Raw genomic sequence first — 25,054 nt, 5'->3', positions numbered from 1 at the left:
ATGCATCTCTGCTCATTACCGTTTTCCAGTCTGTTGTAATATGGTCAAAATGAGAAAAAAAAATGTGGTGAGAGTCTGTTGTTTTGCAGAAACTATGATGCTAGATATAAAAATTCAATATGCATATGAGGCAGTGCAAGGTTGTAGAAAATGTACAGCAGAATTAAAAAATAAATTTTGTTTTTTAAACTCCCTGCTGCTTCTTAGTTCAGAAGTAGTAGCTGAAGGAAATTGAGTTGAGTAAGTCCACTGAATATAACCAGGTGGTGTTGACAAGGATGATAAATCAGTTAGGGGCCATTTAGATTCCTAACATTAGGAGACAGCGATATGATAGTAAGAGTGCTCTGCTCCTGTTGTCTTGAATTCTTGTTTAGAGGTTATACAGACCTACTCTAGTCTTCCAGTTTTTCTCCATTGCTGTTCAGAAAATAGCTATTTACATCAGTCAGTGAAAATGTCTGGAATTTTAATGTGAGCAGGAGGGAGTCTGGACATTCCAAGTCCTGTGTCTGGCTTCGTGGTAGACTTGTCTAATGCTCATTTTCTTATATTCTTCTCTGCTTATTAGTAGATAGGTAAAATTTATCTACCTCTCAGGGAAGAACCTTGTCAAGAAAGATTATGGAAGACAATGTGGCACAATACCTACTGCTGCTGTATTAGTCACTAGAACTGCTCACTAGGGATCACAGCTGTTGGTGCATACACTGGTACTAATGCTTGGATAATACGCTTTCTTTCAGACATTGTCTTTGTTGTGAAATTTCTGTATCTATTTTTCCTGCTTCCTCTTTTTACTCATTGCTCTCTTTCTCTGCAGGGTCAAATGATGCCCTTCCTCCGAGGTTTCCAGCAAACGTGCTTGGTTTAAGGGATGATAATCCTCCAGACAGTACGGCTATCAAGCATAAGGAAGGAATCTACAGTAAGAGGCCCAAGCCCAAGCTAGCCTGGGCTGAGGAGCAAATGATACCACTGGAAGCTTCCCCAGGTAGTTAAAGTGTGTGTTTTAATTTTACATGTTGTTTTCATACACATGAAAGAAAGTAGAGCAAAAGAATTATGTTTCAGGATCCATGATTTCTGGTCTCATGATATTGCTGATAGTCTGCCTGAAGATGCTGAATTTGTCTCATTTTTCTCTTCCCCATCTTTCTGCTTCTCCTGAATGACCAAATACTTGGATGTTAATATTTGCTAGCATTCCAGTGGCCCCAGTGCTTATTGGAGCCTTTGTAAGATTTTTGGGGGGTTTGTGGGGGTTGGATTTTGGTGTTTGTGTGTTGTTTTCTGTGTTTTTTTTTTTTTAAGGCACTCTTAAGTTTTTGAAGTGCAAAGTCTTCTTTATGTGTAGAAAGGATGCTGTGTAGAAAATGACAGAAATTCCCTGGTAAATAAAAGCAGGTGGGATGGCTCTGTATGTTGGCTTGGGGTTGTGTTCCTGCTCACAAATACACTTATGTCTTGTGATGTCATGTTAAGTATCTCTGTAATGTTGGTGTTTAACTGAATTTTAATTTGATTTGACTGATGTCTCTTTCTTCCTCCCCTCCATTAACCTTGTTGGATGGTACTCCTGAGGGATGAAGGGCAGGGTTTACTACTATAGTAGCCTACTTTAAGGCTTTTTTTGTTGAGAATGCTGACAAAATGAAATTATGCTGTGCTAACTGATGATTTTGACACTGTATCTCATGACAGTAGCTAAAATTAGTCCTGATGGACACTCCTTTTGTACAAAACCTCATTCTGTGATTTTTGAGTGGCTGAGAAACTTCCTTGAGTCTGACCAGGGATGAGGATTTTTGTTGTGTTTGAGAATTGCATTGTGTTCCTGGACAGAAGTAACTGTAAACAAAATTGCTCAGTGGTTGCCATCTCTCCTAAATGCAGCTATTAATTCCTTGGGGAAGCTGTTGATTGCAAAGTACAGTATTTTGCAACATGTGCTATATTAAACAAAGAGCGAGCAAATTGCAAGGGATATAATTGTGGCTGTTAATGAGGGATGGGACCTGAAACACATGAACAGCGTAATGGATTCTGCGTTAGAGACTCCCTGCTCCCTTCTAGGCAGTCACATATATAGGGTTTTTGGGAGCTCATTTATTTTTCTTATTATCATGTAAACTTGTTATTTGAAGACATTTAATGAAACAGATTTTTATGGAGTACCTGAGTGTGATTATTGTTGTCCTTTTTAAGCAGTCATTTCAGTATGCCTGGGGTAAGGTCACCCCACAGAGTGGTGCTGACATATTAATAGGGATTCCTTCTGATTTTAATTCTTCACTTTAGAAGGGGTTTTCTTGGAAGGTTTTTTCTTCAGAATGGAGACATTTTGGTATTTCCAGAATATAATTTTTAATTCCAGAAGATAATTTAAAATGATTGCATAAGACGCACTGAACTTCATTATTTTATGTTCATTTTACTTTTTTTGGTAAGTGTATGTAGGACCAGCAGTTGAACTAGTGCAGCAATAAAGACAATGTTGTCTCAACCTAGTTTTTCTAATGGAAGAAGTAAATTCTCTGTGAGCATTTATAAAATGCAAGGATATGGATACAAGTGGAGTGAGATAGAAGAATGCTTTTCTTCATTCACTGCGGGTAACTCAGAAGAGGAATGTTGGGTCATGGCAGTAGAACTGAAGAAAAAGTGTGGGTATAGAAGTGAGCTCTCTGAACAAGAATCTGCAGTAACAAACAAAATACCATGTTGGAGCAGAGAACGATAGATACCTCTCTCTGAATAGCCTAGATAAAAATGAAATATAAAATTATCTAATAGTATTTTTGTCTAGCTGTGTTGGCCTAAAGACACAGGCAAGAAAAGAACTGTAAATAGAAATAATCTTTTGTTAAACCAGCCAGTACATTTGGAAATTTAAGCAAGCCTTCTGAAGAGGCAGGCATGTCTAAAATCTTCTCTGACTTCTTCAACTGTATTTTTAGATGGTCTAATAAAAGATTACCTCTACCCACAGAGCTTGTCTAGAGCTTAAAATTATGCAAGTTATGTATTTTTAAAAAAAAAAAGTTTCTCTATGTAAACTTATTTTTATTATTCGCTTGTTGGCATTCCTTCCATTTTGTTGGTGACTTTTTAAAAATACAGAAATAGCACAAATTCTGCATAGTATTCCCAAGCCTGATCTCATTTGTCGGGAGTATGTGGAGGAATCCTCTTACATGAGTATATAAACATTGACCTTGTATGGAAAGACAAATTCCTCCAATTTCAGAGTTAGTGGGACTGGGTCTGGTTAGGCTATTCTTGACTATGACATTACACTGAAGTGTCTCTGTATGGGGAAGAGATATATGAAATGTAAGGAAAACAAGTGACTAAATAAAAGTAAGGTTTATGAGGCAGTGTTAACAGTATGAATTCATGCAATCGTAACCTTCCTGAGCTTATCTTGCATCACTTTTTCCTGTGTGGAATTGGGGTTTTACATAGCTTGTGATTCTTGATGAGGTAGGTAGGTATTTTCCTCCTGGAGTAGGGAGAGACTTGATTGTGGGACTTGCCATTCTTTTGCTGAAACAGCAGCAAAGCTTGCTCAGATGAAGAAAGGAAGAGCTGGTTTCTAGTTCTGTTTTCATCAGTAGATCACAATTACAAAAACAAGACTGTTTAAAACAAAACAACAAAAATACAAACAAAAAAAAAGAACTTGGGAAGAATGTCAGAGAGCTAGAGAAAAACTAGGAGGAGTGAGATTCCTGCCATTAATGGCACTTGATATGCATTTGCTGACAGCTCCCCATTACCTAGTCACTGGTGTTAGCATTAGTAAATGGACTATTCTTTTTTTGTATTGACTTTTTTATTTATGTTAAAGCTATTACTATTCTATAAGGCATCTTTAAATGACATACTTGGCTAAAATGGCATGGAATATCTTGCAGTAAACATAAGGACTTGGGAAATCCTTCTGGCTCTAGCACCTATAATTCCTACTTTCTGCCTTCATGGATCATTATATAATTCAGTCCATTATACAAAGAACATAGCATGAAACACATTTTTACTTTTTTAAATTTGATTTTTTTTTTCCCTGCAATATATTACAAATGGCTTTAAAATTATTTTGGAATATATTCCTGCTAGCACATGCTGCTTGCATACTTAATGTATGTCTCTTGCAAATGAGTTTATAATTGGATTTCTGCATATAGTCCTTTGTAATTTCAGATAGTAGCATATTCTGGGGGGATTTCACTACTGCTTTGAACTAAAATGTGTCATCTGAGCTTGAAAGCAAAGCAGGACTAGATCTTGGTATGCTATCAGAGATGGTTGTAGGAGCTGTACAGGAAGTGGTATTGGTTGTCTTATATATAGTGCTGTTCTGAGTTAGTTGAGAGATAATGTTCAGGCATAGCCTTAGGGAACACTTGTACTCCCTGGGCATTTGTCTGGAAAGAGGCAAAATGAATTGTGGCTGCCTGCCATGAGTTTCCATAAATATAAATAAAGACTCAGTCCAAATTTTGGTCAGAGTAGTTACCTGTGGTGTAACTAGATTTCTCCTTCAGATTCCGTTGGATGTAATCTCTTGGATTCCGTGTTGCAAATTATACAAAATATTATATGTGTACTTTTAATAATGCTGAAACTTCATTTCTAAGTTTGTTGCATTTTGGGAATGGGTACACTGATCCCTGCTTTTAATCCTTTGAAACAATTGGAAAGTGTTAGGATGAAAATTATCCTGTTTAAGATTTGCTGTTTGCTACTTGCTTCCCTGTAAAGAAACAAAGAATTAAAGTGTTTTCTTCTCTTCTAGAACATGCAGATCATTCGAAGTCTGTAAAAACCACTCATTCGGTCTTCAAATCTGCACGGTTCTACCTTCATCATCCAATGCCAGTGTGTGAGAGCTACTTCCTGTCTAACAGCGAGCTGTCAGAAGATGGTTCTGGTATTGGACATGCTAGACCTTCCTCAAGTGTTGTCTTGCAGAGTCGGAAAAAAGCACATCGTCATCAGTGTGTTTTCTCTGTTCGTCATAAAAAAGATGGTGAAAATGAATTCTTTCCACTCACTGCAGAAGAAGATTACAGCAAGAATGAGGATCTAAATGTTAGCACATCTCTGGGGAATGAAACATCAGGAGAGGAGCTACTTCAACATGGCAGACGAGAAGCAGAACAAAAGGCAGCTAGAAGTTATCCTTTGCCACGTAGCCAAACAACTCGCCTAAATGAGAATGTGGAGAAAGACCGACCACCAAGACAGAGAACCCAGTCCAGTAGTAGCTTAGATGAACTCTGGATTAAGTTTTTGGAGTGCCGGAAGAGACACCAGCACCATGATTTTAGGAGTAACGGTGAGCTGTCACTTGTTGAACGCCTCGATCGATTGGCCAGGGTCCTTCAGAATCCCATTAGGCATACACTAATACCAACAAAATCTGAAAAGAAAATAAAGGGAAGAGAACAGAAGAGAATAAGACTGCCAGAGAAGAGCAGGTCTGAAAGTACCTTAAAGCCTGATGCAACCCATGTTGAAGGAAGACCATATATCACCCATGATAAAAATAACTTTGTTGAGCTTGGGAAAAATAGGTCAGGAGAAAAAATTACGAATAAAATTTCGGAGCATCAGCAGTACTTGGAAACTCCTAGTGACACTTCCTCAGAGGCAAGGCTCAGTACAGATCATGGCACCACAATCAGTTCTACCACCTCAGAATCCGATGTGGTGACCCAAACAGAGATGGAAACTGCTACTCAGACTGAGGTGAGCAGTTCCATTTCCACCATTGATACTGCCAGGCTGATCAGGGCTTTTGGACATGAAAGAGTGCGGGTGTCACCAAGACTCTCCCAGCTTTATTGTACCATCAACCACCAGAAAAGTCGCTCTGAAAAGTGGGACAAGGGAAGTGGCAAAGCAGTGGGTGTAGAATATCCAAAGGTTACTTCTGAGAGACACAGGAAAAAGAAAGAGATACAGGTATGTGGTCAGTTAGACCAAAAGACAATTTTAACTAATTGTTACAGGAACTCTTAAACTGCTGTACAGTAGCAGAGTTTGTTATTTGGAGAATAATTTAAAATTTCCCAGAGAGTGTTGTTTATATCATAGGCTTCTGTCTTTGATCTAAGTAGCTCAAACAAGTCTCTCTGCTTTTCCAGGAATAAGGACGAGCTCAAAATCTCTTAAAACATCAGTTGTGCTTTCTTTCCCTTTGTTCTTATTTGTCTTTTTTCTCTTCCTTTATTTGTCTTGGGAAGCAAGATCCTGCTGTATCTGATTTCTAGTTACCTGCAGGTTCTGTGCTTTAGCAATCCTGAAGACGGTGGTAAGTTGAGGCTGTAGATTTTGACTGCCTATTGCTACCTGAATATATCTGGGCAACAATAAATACAATTTCATAAAAATTGGAATTATTATTTGAATTTTCTTACTGTTTGTCTATTTTAAATGTTGGAATTTTGTCTTGCTTGAGTGTTGGTTGTAAGCTTTTTCAATTTTTGTATTTGGTAGTTTAGGCATATTAAAATACCAAATCTCGTCCCTAAGGATTCTAGGTGAAAAGTCTGGAGTTAAGCTGATTACTTCAGTTGACTTTGGCCATTGCCCTTTGGAGGAGAAACGAAAATTAATTTCCTGAAAGGGGGTCTTGGCATGGGTTTGGTGATTATCATAAGAAATTACAGAATTTTGGTGTTCAGTAATATTAATTAATGCTGAAAAGTATAGGAAAAAGTGAGAAATAATTTTTTTTCATATTACCAGAAGAAAGTGGTATTGTCATCATTACTAATAGATTTCATTAAAATGAGTTAGTTTTTTTTAATAGAAAGAACTCAAACTCAGTCTGTGTGTCATGTAAGCTAATGAATGCATGTCTAGGGGAGAAACAGTCTTTTTCAAGACTAAGAATGGTTTAAAAATATTTTTATTAATATTTTTATTCATAATATTTATTTAAAGGTAAAATAAAATTTGTCATAAACTTTGCAACATTAGGGCCATTAATCAGAACACTGACCATCTAACAATGAAATTAGGATCCAACATGTCTTGCATGGTTGTAGTATTTCAGAGATGATTTTATTCCATATTCCATTCATAAGACTAATCTTTCAAGGTCTGTTTGGACCTTAAAAACAACATGTAGTCTTTTGCCTGTTAAAATCACCCATGAGGTAACTGATTGCAGGGATACTTATATGGGAATAAAGGCTCACTGTTCCCAGTGCTTGATGTTGGATTGAGCCCATATGGCTTTAGAAAGTAGTATCTTTTATCTGCTGGTGGAGTGTTCCTTTTAAAAATACATATAAAGGGATGCATGACCCACCTCAAGTAAGGAGTGAGAGAAAATTGATGGCAAAATGGCAAGCTAAATTTAAAATCCAAATTTTGGTACTGTCTGTGATGCTTGGCTGAACAGAAATCAAGATTTTTTTTGTTTGTTTGTTGCAAATATCAGTGGTTCGGAGACAGATATTCGTTTATAGGAGGAGCTCTACTCCTAGAGAGGCTACTGTATGAATCTTTCAGGCAAGTGCTGCATTTTGTAGCGCTTTTTTTTTTTTTTTTTTATGACAGCCTATTGTCAGCTCTGCTTCCAGAAAACTTGGTTACAGCTTTTTTTATTTATAGATGCTGAACCCATCCCAGAAGGTTTTTATCTATTCCAGTTTCTGTTATTTCTAAAGCACTCTTCAAGCTGCCATCTGGTAGCAGGTACAAAGCTAAAGGTTACGCTATTCAACTGCTGAAGGGCTTTGAAAGCACTGCACTGAATATTCCAGTCCAAATAGGAATATGCATGTCAATATTCAGTATTGAATAGCTGCTTATATTTATTTCTGCAGGCTGATATGCTTGTGTGTGTAAATGGGTTATCTTGGGTTTTTTTCTTTGCTTTATACTCTTCCCTTTTGCTGAGCACATATTCAAATTTGCTTCTGTTCGCTGAAAGAAGATGCATATCTACTACATCTGTCTAGTGCACTCTACTAGAGCTGTAATAGTTTTATGAAACTAAAAAAAGAGTTCTTGCCAGTATGCATGAGTAAAAATTGCCTCCTTTTAATGTTGAAATAAAATTATGTTGAGCATTGAAGTGGTGATAGCAGAGGTTCAATAAAAAGGTAATAAAAAAAGCCTCTGTTCATTTCCGTCGTGGCTAGCATTATGAGTTACTAACAGGATACTAATTGCTATGATCAAGGAAAAAAAAATCTGTTTCATAATTAAAAATTAAATTCAATGGAGTTGCAGAGATTGGTCTGTGCCGCACTGTTGGATTTGAAGCCTGGGGAAGCACTGTCAGTTAATTGCTGATAATAAAGCACTAACCTTCTCTGTATTTTATATAACCAAAAAGCTTGTGGACTGGATGCCTTACACTTACAGAGTATACTCCTTTTTAAATGGCGGTAAAGTTATAACATGTCATAAAATTTAAATTAATTTACTATAACAAAGTTGTGCTGCTTACATCCCTGCAGCTGGAACTTCTGTTTGTGTGAGTGGTGGTGATATGAAACTAGTGTTTTGCCTAAACCATGCTCTTAGCACTTGTCTTCTATTTCTTGTTTTTGTTAATTTTCTCCACCTGGAGAGTTTTGTGTAATGAGGATCACAGGGTAATAGAACTTCCTGTGTTTTGAAATGACTCTGCTCTTTCATGCCAATGGTACAGAATTGGAGTTCGTTATGAATTTACAAAGCAACGTGTTAATCTTTCAAGACAGTTTGTCCCTCCAGCAAAAGCCTTTAAAGGCTTTCGGTTTGAGAGGGTGGGAATATAGAATTCAGTCTAGATGTTTATTCTCCCTCTTTCCAAAGCAGAAATATTTCACGCTTTGCAGTTTCTCATGAAAGTATAGCCAACAAATGATCTTGCCATAGCAAAGGTTCTTTGTAAGTTTGTCTTGACAGGCCATATTGTCCCGTGAACTTTGGACAAATGAATTGGAGGATGCTCAGCACCGTACAGAATCTTATCACAGGCAAGCTCTTGCCTACAGAAATAATGTGCTTTTCTTACTATAATGGGATGCTGAAAGCGCATTGGTGCATGAGGATAAAGTCAAGGCTGGCTGTTGTGTGGCATAGCAATAAGACACACTGATCAGCCTGTGATAAACATCTAAATAATAATAGAGTCAAGGCGCACAACAAGTAAAAGAGTGACAACTATAACTTTTTTGCTGTTTAAAACCCACTTTCTGTTCATTTCTGTTAGTATTTTAGGAATTTCTATTCTCTTGTGTGTGTTTTTTTTTTTTTCTAGAATGCAGTCTCATCGGGATCAACTTCTGCAAGCAGCAGTTCTTGGGGGCCAAGCTCTGCTCTTAGTAACAAGCGACGGACACGGATGCTAAACAAAGGTATCCAAGCAGGTGAGTTGTTGAATTCCAGACTTGTCTTTTCTGTATTTGCTTCTGCCTTTCATCTCTTTGGAAACCTTTCTCCAGAGTCTGGTGCATGTTTCTGGTGATGGGTATGTACAAGCAGCATTCTTCAAATTCACTAAAAGCATTTGGAGAGAAAGATGTTATGTTCCAGTTGAAATAAGCCATTTCCTTTCCTTTCTTGGTCTGCTTTAGTAACCAGTGTTCTCACTTACTTATAAGTTTATTGACCTAAGCTTCTGATCCATTTCAATAGCAAAGGTGGACTAACTGTATTTTTTATATATTGTTTTCTCTGCAAGACATCTGTTACTCACAGAATGTATTTTGTAGGCATATGCTATTTCAGAAGGCAATTGCAGTGTTTCATATTCACCTTGGTAATATTTTGGATGTTACATTCTATTTAAAACATGGGCTGGTCCTGGACTGGTGCAGTTCTGCATTTGGGTTTTTCTGGTGGCAGTTATCAGTTTCTTCATTGCTTTCATTTACAGGCCAACTTAGCATCATCACATCGAGTAATGGCTTTGTTTTATTCATCAGACATACCACTTATTTATTACTGCTTTGTTTTCATGTGCAAGTGGATTGAATCAGAAGAGTATTTTCATGGCTTGCTTTCAAGATTGTATTATGACTTCTTGAATGTTAGTTGACACCTTATGCTTCATGTGTTTCTGTTAAATATTTGTAGTGCTGTGGGCAAACTCTTTTACACCTAAAACACAGTTTTGGATAGGACACACTGGGTAAACTAACAGGTCCAAAAAAACCTGCAGTTCCCTTGTCCAAAATGTAAAGCTGTGTGTTGACCTGCCATTGTGTCTTTCAGCAGCAGATTTGAAGTTGACTCTTCCAAAAGTCAACTCAAGTCCCCAGCCAGGGGCATAGTTGGTTCAAATTTAATTCCACCACCCCCACCTCCCCCCAGTGTGTGTATATATATATACGCACATGCTTGTTTTGCTTGGGGTACTTGGTTTACACCGCTTTAATTTTACTCAGATTATCATGTAGTAACAATCCTGCAAACTCTCCTTGAATTGGAAGTGGGAATATAAAAGATTTTGCCTCTTGAAGGTGGGGTAAAGAAAGTGCTCCTTCATCTTCAAAGTAAAAAATGATGGTCATCCCCTGAACTATGCATGTCACTCATGCTGATGTTGAAGTACTTCCAGCTGCTCTGGAATAAGATGTTACTGCTTCATTTTCAACTACAGGAGACTTGGAGATTGTGAACAGTGGAACTAAGAAAAATACTCGAGATGTTGGTGTGACTTTTCCTACCCCAAGATCTAGCCAGCCAAATCAATGGCCACAGGAACCCTGGCATTGTGTTGATGGTAATTTTGGAGAGTCAGATGGTATGGTCACAGATCATCAGGCAGCAGGAAGCAAGAGTAAGCAGAAGGGACAGCCAGGCAATTTTTTCATGGAGAAAAGGACGAAAAGGAGTAGGCTGCATGTACCACAAGGTCAGTCCAAAATACACTTTCTCCGCAGACCAGAAAAGCTGTACATCTTGACAGCAACTGGCATAATATGTGAGGAGGATTAGCTAGGACACAGAGTAGTCTGTCGCTAGTACAGTCAGTTCTTACTCTGTTTTTAATCAATGAATTTTAAACAAAACCACTATGTCAAGTGAACTCTCTAGTGCTCTATTATGATGGCATTTTCAATCAAGCTGTTAGATGCAACCTAGCCAGTAAAGGTAGTAAACAGGAAGCAATGAATAAGGCAAGGAAGGATGAATGAGATGGGAATCGTACAGATATTTAATTTTGATTTGTATGATATAAAAGGTTTTGTTAAGCTCTGAGTAACTGGTCACTGTAAGTTGTACTTATTGTTTCAGGTACTGAGGCTTTGAAGAACACATATTTTTTCAGGAGTAGGTACCAGAAGAACTAGAGTCCTCTCCCTCTTTTAGCTAGAGTTGCATTTTTGGGTTGATGGTGTAGCCTCCTTACCCCCCCCCCCCCCCCCCCCCAATTCCCTGTCAGTCTTCACAATGTGATAATTAAACGTTTAAAAATATTTTCCTTAGTCATCATTGTTGTTGCTGTAGGGACAAATCATTCTGTCTCATACTGGTTTAATTTAGAAAATTTAGAATATCTGCTCAGAGTACTAGCTGATGTATTCAAATCCCATTATGTATGTAAACTGTGAGTAATCTAATTCTTGTATACATGTTTAACATTTGGAAAATGTAATGCATTTGATCTTCAAAAATATCTATAAAAAGCCATAGGGCTTAGGACAGCAGAGAGGCTCCTTAAAAATGTGTAATTGCTGATAAATAACTATTCTTAGTATAGAGAGAAACTTGCAAACTAAGCCATTTTGTGCTTTTTCAAAAGTGTTGTTTGATAAAGGCTTGCTGGTTTTCTGACACTTGGCAAAGGAATTCCTTTGAAAGTGCCACAGATGTGTGCTACAGAGTCACACTGTTATTAAACTGAAGTGAGTATTTATTGCAGTGTTAGGCCACTGATTTGATTTAGCTAAGACCTTGGGCATTGTCATGGTTTAAACCCAGATGGCAGCTAAGCCCCACACAGCTGCTCGCTCACTCCCCCCTGGGTGGGATGGGGGAGAGAATTGAAAGGGTAAAAGTGAGAAAACTCATGGGTTGAGGTAAAGACAATTTAATAGGTAAAGCAAAAGCTGCTCACCCAAGCAAAGCAAAACAAAGAATTCATTCGGTGCTTCCCATCGGCAGGCAGGTGTTCAGCCATCTCCAGGAAAGCAGGGCTCCATCACATGTAACGGTGACTTGGGAAGACAAAATGCGATAACTGCGAACACCTCCCCCCTTCCTTCTCCTTCCCCCAGCTTTTTATTGCTGAGCATGATGTCATATGGTCTGGAATATCCCTTTGGTCATAGCTGTGTCCCCTCCCAGCTTCTTGTGCACCTCTAGCCTACTTGCTGGTGAGGTGGTGCTAGGAGCAGAAAAGTCCTTGACTCTGTGTAAGCACTGCTTAGCAATAGCAAAACCATCCCTGTATTATCAATACTGCTTTCAGCACAAATCCAAAACATAGCCCCATACTAGCTACTCTGAGGAAAATTAACTGTATCCCAGCCAAAACCAGCACAGGCATATAAAGGGCCATAGATGGGGATAGAAAATCGGCACATGTGTTGTCTACAAATCTTTATTCTCTTCTGTGGTCTCTTAACAGGGATTTCATGGTTCGTCCAAGCAGAAGACTTGAAATCTGAATCTAGGAAAGAAAACCATTCCAATTCCTTTTCTGGTCCTGGTCCATCTTGGTTTGAACCATTGACCAGCACAAAGCCTTGGAGAGAGCCTCTCCGAGAGAAGAACTGGCAAGAGCATCAGCACAGCAACATGATTCAGCCAGCAGTTCCAGAAAGAGATGCTGAAAACAGGTCCTTGCGGCCGTTTGTGAAGCTTACACTACAGGTAAAGGCATGCTGCACTATAAGGCTGCTGAGATCTCAGCAGGATTTCAAGAGTTATGCTGAATCTTGTGGAAACACTTTTTGTTCCTTCTTTTTATTATTTCACCTTTATAATCATTGGAAGTCAACCATGTTACAGACTGCTTCTGCTTAAAAACAGAAACAAAACAAACAAGCAAACACAAACCAAATGTAACAAAACCCAGGAAAACCAACGAATTCACTAGTCCATTTTCTTATGGTAATCTGGCTTTCCACAACAGACTATTTGAATTGATCTAATATTTCAGGGCTTAAATTTTGGCTTCAGGAACTAGAGGGAATGTAGCTGACATAATGTCAAGTCATACTTGCTTCCATGCAGAGATAATACTGTGTGATGTACATAGTACGTGATTAAAATGAACTTTAATTCATACAGTGCAAACAGTGTATGTGTGTGTACATACACACACATGCATATATGGTGTACACTTCAGATAGGTGTGATTGCTCTAAGTATCTGTGGAAAAATACAGATTTAGTGTACAGAAATATTTTTAAAAGAGATTGTCCACAGCAAGTGAAATGTAAATTAAGAAGTGCTAACTAAGGTGCAGTTGTCTGAAGTTTCTTTGAGTTCAGTTGCATCTGTTCATGTGCTCAGAGACTGCCCTGTGATGGAAATTGAAGTGTGGCAAACGGAGATATCAGGAGATCACTTTCAAAATTCCTCTACTGATACTAAATAAATTGCTAATGTTGATGAGCCTGCTAATTTATAATAAGGAAGATTGTAATAAGTTACGAATCTTCTATCCTATGGGCTCAACTTTTTGTTAACTTTTTTGAGAAGAATTTTGTGTCCCTTTTGCTAATTATTATTAGCCATGATATTTCTTTCTGGCCAGTTAACTTTCTGGTTGTTGACAAGTAGTTTGTTAAACAAGGTCTCTGAGGATCTACCCAGCATTAAGGATATAAGATCTTGTATGTTATACCACATACTACTTTGATGGGATTTTTTCCATGCTTTGGTAATGGTGTTAGATATTTGGATTATTCCCATCCAGCTGTAGGCAGACAGTGTGGCCACTTTAGACTTTGTTTTGTGTCATCCCATCTTAGGAGGCTCTTGCAGTGCATCGCCCTGATTTCATTTCCCGCTCTGGAGAGCGTGTGAAGCATCTGAAGCTTGTAATGGAGGAAAGGAGGATACAGAGCGTACTGCAGTCTGAACGAGAAGAGCTGTTTAATCCTCCAGAGAAAAGAAAGGGCTACAGGAATGCAAGTCACATGCTGTCCGACAGAGGTACCTTTATGGTTCTGCTTTTTATGTTCTGTAGGAATTAATGAATTTCCACATTATACTTAGGGGTGTGTGTATTGTCTATAAGAATACATAACTTATAAAGGAGTCAGATTGTTGCAATAGTATTCTTTGTGAGAAGTAGACTTGTTCACCATTCTCTTCTCTCAAAATTTTCCACTTAGGTTTTCTGATTAGAGAAAAGAGAAGAACAATTCCAAAGAGTGAAATGGTTCAAAGATCTAAACGGTAAGGTTAAGAAAACTGTTTCAGGTAGATGGGTGACCTGAGTAAATGGGTTGGAAAAGTGGATGAATTGTATCTGCAGTCAAAGAATTGGGGGTAACTCAGCTTTTTCAGGGCGAGGTGTAGGCACTTTATCAGAGGGACAAAGCATCTATCTAGAAAATCCAAGAAACAAGATATTTTTGGAAAAATTATTTCTGTAACTAAACCTGAGTACTCTACTGCAGTATCTGCAATCCAAGCACTGCAGCAAACTGTGCAAGTGCTGGATCCCAAAAGGAGAGGAAATGTAGGGTGGGGGCTACTGGAGCATCTGTATAGTTTTAAACATTAACAAACTAGGTAACTGGCGCAGAAAGTGAGGTATCATTTCACCAAATGAAAGGAGCTTTATGTAAGAAATAACTACCCTCAAAGGAATACAGAGGCTTTTACCCCTTGAAAAAAGGACCTTATGATAGATTTTGCCTTATTTTTGACTCAAGTGATTTATATATATAAAGTGCACAGCACACTAACAATGTATTAAACACTTGGAATATCTATGCTACAGAGAGACCATGTGAAGGTGTAATACAAAATGGAGTTTATTGCAGCTAGATTCTGAAATGGTAGCGGGGTCAAGAGGAGGTGGTTTGGAAGAGTACCAGTTGAGAAACAGCATAAATACTTAAAAGTAAATTAGAGACTCATGAAGTTGTCTCTGATAACTTGTAAAGTTACATAAAAATATAATAATACTGTAAGTTATTTAGAGTCAAAACAAAACAAAGGTCAAGAGTGTACCTTGAGGCAAGGGATACTTCTAAGTATTTGGGTTTTCAGCGTATATGCAAGTGCTTCGTTGCATTGAAGTCTTGGAATGTCCATGCTATATGCAGGGAGGGTTTGTGCTATGTGAAAGGGACAGTGCTGTGGGCCAGGACTGTGCCACAGCATCTTTGTCGGTAGTAGCAATAGGATGGAGCGCGCCTCAGCAGGTTTGCAGGTGACAGTGAACTGGGAGGACCAGTCAGTATGCCAGAGAGTAGGTCTGCAGTTTCTAGAGATCTCTGCAGGCTGGAGGAAAGGGCTAAGAGGAATCTCATGAAGTTGAACAATAAGAAATACCAAGTCTCTCCTTGGGACAGAACCGCCCCCCCCAACCATGGACACCCCCCTTGGCAGTGTCTGAGGACAGACTGCCTGTGGAGTGGCCCCTCTGGAAGGGGCCTTGGGGGCCTGACAGCTGGCGGACAGCAAATTTGAACATGAGTCGGCAGCGTGCTCTTGCAGGGATGAAGGCCAGCTACACACTGCATTTCATGCAGGTGGAGGGAAGTGGATATTCCCTCTGCTTGGCGCTCATGGGACCACAGCTGGATCCTGCCTCCTGTTCTGGGCTGCCAGCACAAGAGAGAGGTCAGCAAAGTGTCCTGAGTCTGGTGGAGGCCACCAAGACTGTCAGGGGGCTGGAGCACTTGGTGCATGAGGAGAAGCTGTGGAGGCTGGGATTGTTTGGCCTGGGGAGGAGGAGGCTGAAGGTGAGGATCTGGCAGTGGTGTTTCCCTGCCAGAAGGAGGGTTTAGAGAAGGCAGAGGAAGAGTCTTCTTGGAGGCGTACGGTGAAAGGACAAGCAGCAGTGGTGATGTGTTACAGTAAGGAGAAATTCTAACTGGAGACCAGGAAATCAGTTTTTCACGAGGAGGGTGGTGAAGTGGTGGAGCAGGGCTGCGCAGAGGTGGCGGAGCCTGCATCCTTGGAAATAGTCACAAGTTGAAAGGATGGGGGCTGAGTAGCCCATTCTAGCCTTGAAGTTAGCCCTGCTTTGAGCAGGAGGTTGGACTAGGTGACCTCCAGAGGCCTCTTCCAACCTCAGTTACACTGATTCTACAAAATATCTACTGAAATACACAATATATAAAATAAACCCCTTGAGATATATGCTGGGAGAGTCAAAAGATAATGTTTTATTTCAGTAGCCTTTGGCATTTAAAAGTATTTTTAGGGCGTTAATAGAGAGGTGGCAGAAGTGGTAAATACAGTAAATACACCAGTTCCCCAAGGAATGCACGTCCACATGTTTGAGCCGAAGTAGAAGGATTTGGGTTCAGGTCACTTGGACTCGGCCATTGATGTATCTGAACTCATGTACTTTCAGAAGCTCTGATTTCATAATAACCAAAGTCAGCAGGACTTCTATGGAGACTGATTCAGGCAGTCACACTTGGTGATTTTCTTTTTTTTGTTCTTGCTGCTGTCATACTCCAGCTCTCAGCTGGAGCTGAGAAGTAATTTATTCCGTACCGTTCTTTTGAAATCCACACCTATGAGTGCAGAAGCTTTTTCTTTTTCTCTGTGAGGGTATAAATGGAATTTCTCATGGCAAATTGGCTAGAGGTAATGAAAACAATTTTCAATTCATTTATCTATAATTCTGCATTGCCCACTTCTTGCTCTAAACATCTTTATGGTGGGATGATTTGTCAGGGGTAAATCCTGATCTTTCCTTGAGTGGAACCCTAGAATGGCAAAAGCCTTCAGAGAATGGTGAGATGGTAGTAACGCAAAAGCCCAAATCTTGGAGATATCCCTGCCCCCCCATCCAGTAACACATGCAGAGACCTAGCACCCTCTGCTGCCTTCCAGCAAAGCATAAGAGGAGTAAAATAAACATAAAAATGTGATTTATTTCTTGTTTTCTATAGTGGTAATGTGGGTAGTGACATTTTTAGAAAAGATGACCTCCTAAGAACAGCTGCAGACAGAGTAGGAAAATAGGGATACACAGGAAGGTAGGTCACTGGAAAGAGTACAGTTGCTTTTTTGTGTTTTCTTGTTTTTTTGGTGTTGGATGTGTATTTGCTTGCTTATCAATTCCACTGTGAAGTCTGATGGACTGGTAAACACATTTGTGTGGGGGACTGTAGAAGCTACAACTGTGTATTGCTCTCCCTAGCTGATGCTGGTGAAGTAGACAGGAGGTAAAATTCAGTACTAATTGAGATTTGGATTTGATTCCTTGCTTTCTTGATTTTGCCTACTTAGTTATGTGTTATCCTACAGCTTCCTATTACTTTGTTTTCCAGGTAACTTCTTGTCCTTCTGTCTTTTGAAACATACAAATGACACCTAACTTGTACTGACTAAATAGCAAATGGGTGCAAACTGATACACGTTTGCCTCCCTTGCTTCTCTTGCCAGTCTGAAGTCTTACTTATTTTCCTGCTGGAATTAGTACCAAGACAACTGTCAAAAATGTCCCTCCTGGCTGGTGGGCAGTATTGATTTGCAATGTTCAAAATGGAGTGTGTTGAAGTTGTTTCAGATAATACAAGTTGAAGGCATAGATGTGTTTAAAAATATTTGAAGTGCCAACAGTAATTATGCAAAGATACTATACTGACGTAAGAATGAAACAGTCTCTAAAAGTTCTGTCTTGCTTTAAGTATTACAGGACTGAAATATTTGGACATCATTCATTTCCACCTCCCATAAACCACAATGTTTTTGAAGCTGGATATTTCTTGGCAACCACTGTCATGAAATTAGTAAAGCTTTATGATCTTAAAGGAAGATTTGGGGATGTCAGTGTGAGCAATACACTGTCATCCTAGCTCTTGGGTCCCTCCTCGAGATGGTAGCATGTAAAACAGATTAGAATAGCGCACTGACTGTACTGAGCACCAGTCACCTTCTATTCACTTCAAAGAATCCCTTGCTGTTTGGCTCTGGTATGGGAGAAGTTCAGCACTGGAGAAGACAAAGCATTCACCTAAACAGGGCAACAATGTTGAATGTTGAAAATATTGAAATATTGAAAAGATGCCTAAATAGCTTAACTCAGGTTATTCTTGGGATAAAAATATTGCTGTTGGTGGATAAACATGTTACTCGGAATCAGCATACTCTCAAAGCAATGGGGCTATTCTGTACTGAAGATACTGAAGCTCTACCTTTTGCAGCTTGGTAATCATATCAGCTGTATGGTCATTTTAATGTTATAAATATTGCTTTTAGGAGGTGCTGCTTGTAAGAGAAAGGCATTATGGGATGTGGGAATTTCTGGTATCACAACTGCTATGTATTCCACATTTTCCCTGTGTGACACTAGTAAACCCCCAAATAAATGTTTCTATGATGTGGTTGGCCAGTAGCTTTTAACAGAATGTGAAGATAAAACAGAGGATTTTTTTGTTTTGTTTTGTTTTTTTTTTAATCTCAGTAAGTTCCTTCAAAGTCAGTGTTTTTGACTTTTTGTATTTACACTTAAGGATCTATGAGCAGCTGCCAGAGGTGCAGAAGAAGCGAGAGGAAGAGAAGAGAAAAATGGAATACAGCTCATACCGCCTGAAAGCACAGCTTTACAAAGCGGTAGGTCTTCTGGTCAAATATTTATACTGGAACATTTTAGAATTTTATTTTTCTTGCGGTCACAAGCATTATAGTAATATTTACTAAATGTTAATTCTGTGGTATTCTTTTGCAACTTCTAGGTGGCTAGGATATATTAACATTTAATCAGGGTCAAAGCAGTCAAGCCTAGCAAAATGTGGAACAAAAAAATCCCCCTACCTAACCTGAAATCCTTCCAGTACCTACACATGCTGTATGGAAAAAAGACAAGGAAGCATCGTCCTGATTAAAGCATACAAAAAAGGCCTTGCGCAGTCTTGAGGGCAGAACGGAGGGATCGTGGAGCATATTTAAAGAAGATATTTCATGGATAGGCTCTTTGACTTGAAGGCTGCTCTCGTGTACCCTTGCTGTAAATGGATTTAACTTACACAGTTCACAGCTCACTTCACAACCATGGTTAACAAAGCATGGAGTCATCATTCTTAATTTTGCTCCAATGGAGAATTGACAGTCCTGCTGGTAATTTGTTAACTTTGGGGGCTGTGGATTTCACCATTAAGTGTTTGTTCAGCTGATAGCGTGGTCTTACCGCACCAGCACTGATCAGCCAAGGATCTCCTGTGTCTGGCAAGCTGTAGAACAAAACAGTATCCCTAAGTGTGGGTATGACTAACTTTGAACCACACTTACGCAGCTGTTCAAGAACAGTTTCTGTGCTGGGGCCTTACCACACAACCAGCAGCAGAGCAAAGGTGGGGTGAGGACTCCAGGATTTTGGTCAGCAGGAGAAGGAAACAGCAGGACCCATTTTGCTGGGTTACTCTAAGACTCTGCTGAATCCTGCCTCATTCTGCCATGAAGCAGTGAGATCCCTGCAGGGAGCTGCTTCTGTCCCAGCTAACAACTGCTACTTTTCCTCCCTGGCTGTCCCAGTTGTGCAACATGTGCTTTGCATCTGTCTGTTAAACAGGTTTAATTATTGATAGAAAGATTGAAGAATGCTGTGCTAGAGACTTGCCTGTGTTAAGCACAATAAGTAACAAGGACGAGAGTCTTCTGTCCCTATGCCCTCCCATGCGCACACATCTAATTATCTAGTATTTCTGTGTAACAAGCGGTATCAATTTATAATGTTCTGATAAAACAGAGGAGGCCCATTTGTCTCCTCTGAGAAGTGCATCTCCAAAACTGACCAATGTATCCCTTTTCGAGCTGTTGTAGGCATCCATACGCTTAAGCTTTCTCTTAAGACTTAATAAGAACTAAAGAAACAATAGTTTGCAACAAACAGTGAGGTTCTTACCTTCTCACTCTTTAACTAACACATATACCATAAAATATAGCCTTCAGGAGAACTCTAGCAGCAGGCAATAAACTGCATTATAAGCCTTAGTGGTTTAAGGACATGCATTAAAAATTTAAACTGATTTTTTTTTTTTCATCTGGATCTTAAGCTTGCACTTCAGTTTTAGCATTGCAACTCTTTCCTGAGTTGTGCTACCAGAGCTGGAATAATAGGGTTAGTTATTTGTTGGGAACAGCAGTAATTGGATTTTAAAAGTCAGGGCTTGTAATGCAATGTATTATCCAGAATACCTTCCTAATCTGATTGTGGGTATTTACCACTAGAATTACTTGAATTTAATGCTATACTTTTGCAGGGTATATTCAGGGCACTTTTTTTTTTTTTTTTTTCACTTGTCTGAGAATCTCAGATGCTGGTACAGTAAAGTCTTAAGAGTTAATGAATGCTGGCAGTTGTCAGCTGGAAGCAGAGAGGGAATCGGATCAGAAGTTTTCTATACAAGTGTGGTTTTGATTGGAAGAGGAATGATGATTCATTGCAGTAAATATTGTAATCTTTTTGTCTTCCTTGATGATGGAGAATAGCTGCAGTAAGTAGCTGTAAATACAGTGAATGGTTTGTTTAGAATTTGGCTAATGTGTTGCTGAGAGCATCAGTTTCTAAGCGGATCTGATTATGCATGAAAAAAAGAAACACAGATTTTGTGGAATGACTCCAAAGATGACACAGGGTATTAGGAGAAGAAAATGGCTGGTACAAAAGCTAGACTGAAGATGTGTGTAATCTAGGGTTGTATCATTTAAATGATCTGTAGCACTGTACCCAAACTGTGGTCTGAGTATCTCTCATAGTGGCAAGTTTGTGAACTGCTGATGTAGAACAGCAGATCAGCACTCTGGAATAGATCTGATTCTTATTTTAATCGCAGTCACCTGGAGGAGTCCTGTAGTGCCTTACACAAACCTAGTAGGGGACAGTTCCTTCCAAGATCATTTGGTATGTATCCAGACATATCCTTGGGAAAAGAGAGGCAGGCAGAGAAAGTCGAGTGCCCTGCTCAAGTTTGTGTGGGGTCGATGGTGGAGCTGGGCATAGTAGTCATATTCTCTGACTCCCAGGTCAGTGCTTAGTGGCATGACCTGTCCCTAATGAAAGTTCTTTGTCCTTCACGCTTTGGATTTTGACAGGCTAGCACTGGTCATCGTAGTGAGAAAGGGATGTACTCGTGCCCCAGCCGCTCCAGAGAGCAGCCTAGTAGCTTAAACTGCTGGTGAAAGTGTGTGCTGAGGCATCCTGTTCTGCAGTGTCCGAGGCCTACGCATGTATTTTCTTGTCTGACTTTCTGCTGTGTAAATGTTAATACCTGGTAGAGGAGCATTAATGAAACAGCTGGGCAGGTGAGGATGTCTTAAACTGCCAGACCAGTTGGCTTATCGAAGGAGATTCTGAGCACTTATTCTTCTCTCCCAGCACCTGTAACTAAACACTTTGTTGTAATAGTGAAGTGTGCTTATGTCCTAAGTTTATTACATATCAGCCATGATGTAATACAGTGCTGGGACGCTGGTTGCTTCTGTTTCTGTCACTGATACCAAAAGAGTAGATGTGTAAAAGTAAAACTAGGCGTAAGCCTCACTAATAGCAGTACAGCTGGCTCTGAGGATGGGATTAGCTAGCAGTACAGTGTGCATGCCATTTCTATAGGGTGTCGAGGGCTCACAGGTTAGGGGTGATTCATGTTTGGGAAGGAAAGGAAACAATGAATTAAACATGTACATACACTCATACCTGTATGTACATCAACATGGACAAGTGCTTGCTGAAGTATCACTTACAAGTGAAATCCTCACACCAGAATTTAGAGGTGTGTTAGGTATAACTGTATATTGATATAATTTATGGGTCAATACTTCAGGAAGAAAAATGAACACCAGCTTCTAAAAATGTATCCTGAGGAGTAACCAACCAAACAAAATTGTATGTTTCCAGTGTGAGCAACAACTGCTACTATGTGGGGCATGCTGCTCTCTGGAGGCAGTGTGTGACTTTGTTAGCTGTAGGGAACCAAGGATAATGATCTAAAATTAGTGTCCAGGTTGAGGAATGACATGAAACTGAGTTTATTTTGCTCAAAATAGGGCCCCAAATTAATGAATATGTACGAACAAAGTTCACTTACCTTTTGTAAAGTACAAGTGAAAATACTCACACAGGACACCTGAGAAGTAAGGGCTGTCAGTGCTTGTTTTCAGGTATTTATGTGCTACAGTGGGACTGTGGGGCAATGCAGTGGGAATTGAAGAAAGAATGAAATAACAGTTTTGTTAGCACTGAGTGAGGATGAGATCCTCGGGAGGAAACAGTATGGGCTCATACGTAACTGGAAACTTATCAAAATTCCTGTGTTAGAAAGCGACTGAGGGTTGCAAAGGTATTCTTAATTTTTCAAATTGTTAAATAGTTACCTTTATTAAGATAGCAAAGTTATTTTTATCACAGGATGCACATGGGTCTGGACTGATGTTCTGTCCTAGTATCCCTTTGCTTTTGTACTTCTAATTTCAAATAGAGCATTAAATTATATTAGTCAGATAAGGGAATGGTGCATGCCCCTTAATTCTGAAAACTGTACGGTTGAGGCATATTTGTGATCTGATGGCAGCATAAATCAGAACTTTCAAGCCCAGTGAAGTGAAAACGAATTTTATGAGTTTTATCAGATACAAATTCGTTCCATTTCTGAGGCTTTTCCATTAGATGTAGTAAGTTTGTAATTTTTGTAAATAGGGAGCATGGGAGAAACATCTATAAAGGAGATAGCAAAGTTGTTAATTTATGTACTTCCCTCTACCCCTTAAAAAAGAAAAAAGATATTAGCATTCAGGAACACTAAACACTTTTGTTTATGGATGGGACATGTCCTTTAGAGCCTGTGCAAGATAGATAGGGGCCACAAGGTGTCACTACCCCAAAGGAAAAAGCACATGCTTCTAGAGGTGTTAAACTGAATTGCACTTTGCTTGCTGCTTTACAGTAAGCTTTTTTTTTTTTTTAACGTTTATTTTCCATCCCCTTGGCTACATTTTCCCTCATGTCAGCAACACGTTAGGGGTTTTTGGTTTATAGTCAATTCCTGGAAGTGGAGCAAAGAGGGGAGATAGCATCTAATTGCTGGCTGGGTTTGCTTATTAGATTGCAGAAGGGCTTGTGAGCTGTAAGGACTGGTCAGAGGTTTTTGTGGTGTGAGGCGTTTTGAGCCCTTCTGAGGCTTCATGAAGTACTGGGGACAGAATCCACACTGAGATTCACGTCAGCAGCGTTGCTGCTTTTTATATGTATGTATGTGAGCAGAGTACATTCTGTATTGGCATATACACTATATATAGTTATGTGTATATAGTATATACTGCATGCTCTGTGTGTGTGTATAAAGAGCTGAGCTGTGCGTTGCGTTCATCTGTGTGATGCAAAAGGTCTCGTCAGGTAATGGCTGTATCATTGCCACTGCTGTTAGTAATACACGAGTTACCCAAAGCTCTTACTTTATCCTACACTTCTCTAAAGCCACGTAATATGTATTCCATACTTCAAAACGTCAGTGATCTGCCAGCTCAGCTAGCAGAATGATGTGGTGTTTCATTATCTGGATTGCCTGTTGCCATAAGAACGGGTCACACTAGCAGGTGCCTGGGGAAGAATGCCATAACAGAGCCAGCATTAGCAGTACTTCTCAAAGATGCTCTAACAGTCTGGTGTGATTTGCATCTGAGGGGCTTTGAATCCATCTTCAGATTGGTGGTGGCTTTTTTTTTTTCATGACTTTGTCCACTTGCTTTGTGAAGTGTAAACATCTGGTGTTCGCAGCACTGGAGGGCAGAGTTCTGCAGTTTAACTGCACAAGACTGGGTCTACACACAGTGTTTTATTTCGTTTTAATCTATTACCAGTTATTTTCTATGCTGCCTCCCCCGATGTGGGTTTGTTTTTTGTTTTTTTTTTTTTTGGTTTGGAGGTTTTTTTTGGTGGTTTTGTTTGGTTTTTTTTTTTTTTTTTTCCAGAGCAGTCTGCAAATAACATTTCCTCTTCACCTACTTCAGGCTACTCAGGATTGTATAGACTTTCATCTCTTCCCCTTCAGTCATGGCTAGTGAAGGTTGTGAAGACTCCTAATTTATTCAGCTGTTTATTGTAGAAAACACTTTCTGTGTCTTCCACTATCTTCATGCTTAGGGTTTTTGATTTTTAGAGGAATAATACTCATCTCTGTCGCTTTGTTTTTCTTTCAGAAAATCACCAACTGTGTCTTAGGGAGGAAGGTGCCTTGGAACTGATAAAGATCTCCTGTTCAAACGAACGTGTACCATACTTAGTAAACTTGCAGCATAAAGGAGATTGTGATGTGAAAAAGATAATGCAGTAAATACTTGTGCTGTGTATGTTTCGGGGTATTCAGTTTTGTTACTTTTGTACTAACATAATCTTGCCATATTTGAGAATCAATCACTTGATATTTAAATAAATGGCTGTTTTTTGTAGTGTTATTAATGCACTTCCAAAGTAAACATAGTTTGGAAGTACTTGATTCATAATACATTTGTAATTACCTGATTGGAATAGCAGTTTTATATATTTATTTTAAATTGTTTTTAACAATGATTTTTTAATTTCCTATCTCGATGTAGAAAACTTACTTGTAATGTTTTGTACTGCAAAAAACCCTTAAATAAATAACATCAGATCGGTTTGTAGTAACTATTGCAGCAATCATGAAATGTGTCTTCGCTGTATGCATGGGAAATATCTAAAGAAACCGGGCCATAATCGCCTCTTACTCTACCCTGCACAGAACTTAAGAGCTTACAAGGTAACTGTAATGGCTGTTTAAACTGGACATTATTAGCGCTGGAAGAGTGGAGGGGTTGTGACTTCACTGACCTTTCGCTTGGTTTGCTATCTTTCCGTATGACCAGGAAAGTCTAATTAGAGAAACTTTTTATGATGTTGGGAATTTTTAAGCCTTGCCTGGGAGAGAGTTCCCTT

The 25,054-nt window shown here is 39.3% G+C and overlaps 1 protein-coding gene across 4 annotated transcripts in view; it reads left to right on the top strand.

Moving 5' to 3' along the window:
• Window positions 1-24,766, top strand: part of ALMS1 (ALMS1 centrosome and basal body associated protein) — a 74,229-nt gene extending 49,463 nt beyond the window's left edge. For 3 of the 4 annotated variants that reach the window (XM_069797034.1, XM_069797053.1, XM_069797025.1), the window contains 9 exons: window positions 824-994; window positions 4,802-5,973; window positions 9,275-9,383; window positions 10,619-10,873; window positions 12,593-12,837; window positions 13,944-14,127; window positions 14,310-14,373; window positions 18,624-18,723; window positions 24,301-24,766. In XM_069797034.1, coding sequence (XP_069653135.1) covers window positions 824-994; window positions 4,802-5,973; window positions 9,275-9,383; window positions 10,619-10,873; window positions 12,593-12,837; window positions 13,944-14,127; window positions 14,310-14,373; window positions 18,624-18,723; window positions 24,301-24,345 — 2,345 coding nt within the window. In that variant the 3' untranslated portion in view covers window positions 24,346-24,766. The remainder of the gene's footprint in view (window positions 1-823; window positions 995-4,801; window positions 5,974-9,274; window positions 9,384-10,618; window positions 10,874-12,592; window positions 12,838-13,943; window positions 14,128-14,309; window positions 14,374-18,623; window positions 18,724-24,300) is intronic. The other variant, XM_069797043.1, reaches the window with a different exon arrangement.
• Window positions 24,767-25,054: the final 288 nt, after the last annotated feature.

This window comes from Haliaeetus albicilla, chromosome 1 (assembly GCF_947461875.1).
Source record: "Haliaeetus albicilla chromosome 1, bHalAlb1.1, whole genome shotgun sequence".
NCBI lineage: Eukaryota > Metazoa > Chordata > Aves > Accipitriformes > Accipitridae > Haliaeetus > Haliaeetus albicilla.
Note: the sequence above shows the minus strand (reverse complement) of the source record. Positions and strands in the feature narration are given on the sequence as shown.